The sequence below is a fragment of the Gadus chalcogrammus genome, chromosome 8, assembly GCF_026213295.1.
Source record: "Gadus chalcogrammus isolate NIFS_2021 chromosome 8, NIFS_Gcha_1.0, whole genome shotgun sequence".
Lineage (NCBI taxonomy): Eukaryota > Metazoa > Chordata > Actinopteri > Gadiformes > Gadidae > Gadus > Gadus chalcogrammus.
The window spans coordinates 4,358,668-4,363,567 of record NC_079419.1 but is presented as its reverse complement, the minus strand read 5'-3'; the positions used below and the strand labels follow the sequence as shown (position 1 = coordinate 4,363,567).

The window sequence follows — 4,900 nt, the reverse complement described above, 5'->3', positions numbered from 1 at the left end:
GAGTGGGTGTGAATAATATAGCTCCTCGTCTTAGATTCTTTTTACATTAAGTTTCATCATATACATTACACTTGCAAAATGCCACTATAACTGTAGCAAGGTATTCTGCTACACGCCGCGCTGGCTAGCACGATCCACCAAGGTCACTTCTGATGGGCCTCTCCAAGAAGCAGGGTGCTGTTGGTGGTGGTGAAGCCGGTTTTATGTAAAGTTTGTGCCCCATGTTGCCATGCAAGAGATTCAAAGTGGAGATGGCTGGTTTAACTGTGCGCACACTTTTTACTCAATGTGCAACAGGTTTGAAGCCTCACTCAGCCCCAGACTACAGTCAGTCTGACTCGGGCCAGGTGAGGCTGCTTGAACCAGCCATCACACACACACGCACGCACGCACGCACGCACGCACGCACGCACGCACACACACACACACACACACACACACACACACACACACACACACACACACACACACACACACACACACACACACACACACACACACACACACACACACACACACACACCACTACGAGGAGAAACACGAATAACATATTTCTCGACTTCCATGCAAAAGCATCAAAGCGATGAGACACATTTTGAATGATTTCTATGAAGTTGTCAGATGGCTCAATTATTCCCAGAATAAACATCTCTATTTATTCTTCTCCGGCAAAAAGGGACTTTGTGAAGCGATGATTTCCTCTGCCAGACTGCGACTACAGTATATACTGGGGGCTTCTTCTGATTGCCGAATTTCTCAATGTACAGCTTTAGAGTATACCTTCTGCTGCCCCCCCCCCCCCCCCACCCCGGCAGATGTCCACAGTGGAAACATAACCTTCTCCTTAAGCGTGCTATAATCAGCATGAACGGAACGAAACAGACGACCGTCACATGATGACGATGAACCCAGCGTCCCACACGTCTGTCGACAACCATTTCCTCTTTCACTCTTTTCATTTAGGTCCAATCCCATTTCTACCCCTTACCCCTCCACCTTGTTTTGAAGGGGTAAGGGTAAGGGGTAAGGGGAAGGGGTGAGGGGAGGGGGAATGGGTTAAGAGGGAAGGGGTAAGGGAAGGGGGAAAAAGGGGTGGTAAAGTGTGAGGGAAGGGGAGGGTAGGGGAAGGGTAAGGGAGGGTTAATGGGTAGAGGGGTTAAGCGAAAAACAAAGGGGTAGGGGTTCCACCTTCCCTCTTCCCCCTCTCCCCTTCCCCTTCCTCCCTTCCTCCTGTCCGGCCCTTCCCTTCCCCCTCCCCTTACCCCCTTCAGCCACTTCCCCTTCCCCTTGTTCACCCTTCCCCTCCCCTTACCCCCTTCCCCTTACCCTTCCCCCTTCCCCTTCCCCCTTCCCCCCTTCCCCACTTCAAAACAAGGGGGAGGTGTAAGGGGAAGGGGTGAGGGGTAGAAATGGGATTGGGCCTTACTCCTCATCAAAAAATAACCCCCTCTTTTCGCTCTTATTCCTCCCCAGCATGGTGCTGAGACCGGGGGTCCCACTGCCCAGCCGCCCCCGCCCCCCACTGCCCCGCCCGCCCGGTGATGCGCCCCGCCTCCGACCGGCCCCTCCCCCAAGGCGCCCGAGGCCCCCCGCCCCCCGGCGGTGACCAGCAGAGGACGCCGTCCCTTCTTTGGATGCACCCCCACTCGGACCGCTCCCGGGACCGGGCCCTCCCGGCCCCCCGCCGGACCCCCGTCCTGGGGGGGCGGAGCCAGTCCTCGTCCCTGTCGCTCCCGGAGCCGGAGGCCTGGAGGACCCCTAGCCCCGTGTCCCGGGGGACCCCCAGCTCCGTGTCTGGGGGGACCCCCAGCTCCGTGTCCGGGGGGGCCCCTAGCCCCGTGTCCGGGAGGACCCCTAGCCCCGTGTCCAGGGGGACCCCTAGCCCCGTGTCCAGGGGGACCCCCAGCTCCGTGTCCCGGGGGACCCCTAGCCCCGTGTCCAGGGGGACCCCCAGCCCCGTGTCCAGGGGGACCCCCAGCCCCGTGTCCAGGGGGGCCCCCAGCCCCATGTCCAGGGGGACCCCCAGCCCCGTGTCCAGGGGGGCCCCCAGCCCCGTGGCCCGCCATGGCCTGCTCCAGGGCTCGCGCTCCACCTCCCTTCAGGTACCCCGGGCCCTCAACGAGTACCTGGCTCTGCCCCCCCGGGCGGCCACCTTCGACGTGCCGACCACGAGCGGAGGAGGGGGGGGAGGAGAGGAGGAGGAGGAGGGGGAGGGGGAGGGGGAGGGTCCGGCCGAGCCCGGCTCGGGCTCCGTCAGCCCCCACGGCATGCTCCGGCGGAGGGGGGGTCTGTTGGAGCAGAAGGACGTCATCATGGCTCACCAGGCGCACAAGATCCAGAGCACGCCGCAGGCCCGCCGGAAGGAGTGGGAGTGAGTAGGGCCCGCTGTTTGGGGGGAGAGGGAGGGAGAGGGGGGGGTGGGGGGTTTGTAAGGAGGGAGCTGGGGGAGTGGGGGAAGTGGGGGGAGGGGGGAGGGAGATGGGAGTGTGAGGGGGAGGGAGGGTTGGGGTGTTGGGGGGGGAGGGGGGGGGGAGGTGTTGGGTAGAGAGGTTGGGGTTTGGGGGTGGGATGGATGTCGGGGGGGGGGGGGGGGGGGGGGTCTTTTGAAGCCCCTCCGAGCAGCGGTATCACGTTCAACAGTCCTAACAATGGGACACGTTTTTAAAACTAATTAGCAAAAAATGGCAGCCTTTAAACAGCCATGTTTATTCATCTACAAAGTGCTTAGCATAACTTTTTGATTCGGTCCGCCATAACTGGAACCCGTAATTAATCTCCCCTGGCTTTAATCCGAGGGGCCGCGGTGGCTGATGTCACGGCGAGGGGCCTTCCCCTTTCCCGCTCCCTGGTTTTTCGGTTTTATTTGATCTCAATGCCGGCGTGACGGTGCCAGCGATGGGTCAGTCGCACGCCGAGCGCTGGTTGTCATTGGCAGCGCATAGCATGCTTACATGTGGACCTTTAAACGCCGGAGCCACGCCCCCGCGCTGAACCGCTCGCCTGCACACACACACACACACCCACACACACACACACGCACACACACACACACACACACACACTCACACGCACACACACACTCACACACACACACACACACACTCACACACACACACACACACGCACACACACACACACACACACACTCACACACACGCACACACACACACACACGCACACACACACACACACGCACGTACGCACGCGCACACACACACGCACGCTTGCGTCTGAAGTGGCCCTCTATCTAGAGCAACCTTGACACCCCCTCAAGGCCCACCCATCCACCCCACCGCCCCCCCCCCGCACGGCCTCCATTCCCCCCACTACCAACCACCCCACTCCACACGTGTTGCATTGTTGGATTTACATCCCCTTTCCATCTCTCTCTCTATATATATATATTCAATCGCTCTCCCTCTCTCTCTTTCTCTCTTCTCTCTCTCTCTCTCTCTCTCTCTCTCTCTTTCTCTCTCTCTCTCTCTCTCTCTCTTCTCTGTCTCTCTCTCTCTACTCTCTGTCTGTCTCCTCTCTCTCTCTCTGCTCTGTTCTTCTCTCGTTCTCTCTCTCTCTCTCTCTGTCTCTCTCTCTCTCCCCCCCCTCTCTCTCTCTCTCTCTCCTCCTCTCCTCTCTCTCTACTCCCTCCCTCTCTCTCTCTCTCACTCACTCCCTCTCTCTCTCCTCTCTCTCTCTCTCTCTCTCTCTCTCTCTCTCTCTCTCTCTCTCTCTCTCTCTCTCTCTCTCACTCTCTTGCTATCTCTCCACATCCCTCCCTATATACATATATATATACTATACATCTATATATATGTAGGCCTATAGTATATTACTGTAATAATATACTATACATATATAATACAGTATATTACTGTATTCTCCTCCCTATACACTTCAATCAATTATTTAATAATTTCCGTCATTCATGTCACACACACGACATGTACACACGTAGGCCTACACACATATCTCAGCCCCCGACAACGCTGCCGGCCTTCTCCCCGGTGTGGTGTAAAAAGACGGCTCTTCTGACAGAACAATGTGTATTGATGATGCGTGGCCATTAGGGGCTGCTATGGAATCAAACTCGGAGAGCTGAGGCAGATCCGCCTCTGAAAACAGCCCAGCCACATGTGAACACACAGACCCTGGGAGGCTGTGAAAGACGGAAATGCAACGCTGCCTTTACTCTGCTGAGACCATGACCTTGAATGTCATCGTGGATACGAGGGTGATGCAAATGTCATCCTCGATGTATCTTTTCTCGAGCTTCTAGAATGTCATCGTGGATACGAGGGTGATGCGATTGTCCTCCTCGATGTATCTTGCTCGAGCTTCTCGTGTTCTGAAACAAATACGTCCTTTGAGTGTTTGTTTTTCATCCTTCAAAACGTGGCTCTAACTTGTTTACGACAATTTCATTTGTAGTTGAATCGCTGTTTGATTATTCATCACAATATACATCACATTCACACTTCCGTTTTTTTTTTCTTCTCACAGCCATTTATATACAGTATGTCAGTTAGTTATCGAATCGAAATGACATAACTCAGACGGCCGAGGTTGTCAGTTGCTAGGTAACGATGGAGGGGGAAATAAAAAAAACGCTAAGACCACTCTAATCAATGTTTCGGTGAAAGCCTGTCTGCAATTACATAAATGCTCTCCAGCGCTACGGCGCTAAGTACACCCATTAGCATTCCAACTCGCAACGCATGTCACCTGCGGGCCCACTTGCTCTGTCTTCCCTCCTCGCGAGCACTCAGGCAGCGGCGTCCTGAAACACAAGCCCTTCCCGAGCATCGCACAGCAGCACACACCGCACCGCACGGAACCGGCCCGTTTCCGCCGTGCACCCTCCCACTCGTTACCTCCACACCCCGCTGTTTCATTTAAGCAAATG

At 56.1% G+C, this 4,900-nt stretch overlaps 1 protein-coding gene across 1 annotated transcript in view; it reads left to right on the top strand.

The window, feature by feature from the left end:
- The first annotated feature begins 1,541 nt into the window (after positions 1-1,541).
- The window catches only part of LOC130387194 (voltage-dependent N-type calcium channel subunit alpha-1B-like), an 11,961-nt gene continuing 8,602 nt past the window's right edge, over positions 1,542-4,900 (top strand). Inside the window, exon 1 of the mRNA XM_056596202.1 lies at positions 1,542-2,371. Within this exon, the coding sequence (XP_056452177.1) occupies positions 1,542-2,371 (830 nt within the window). The remainder of the gene's footprint in view (positions 2,372-4,900) is intronic.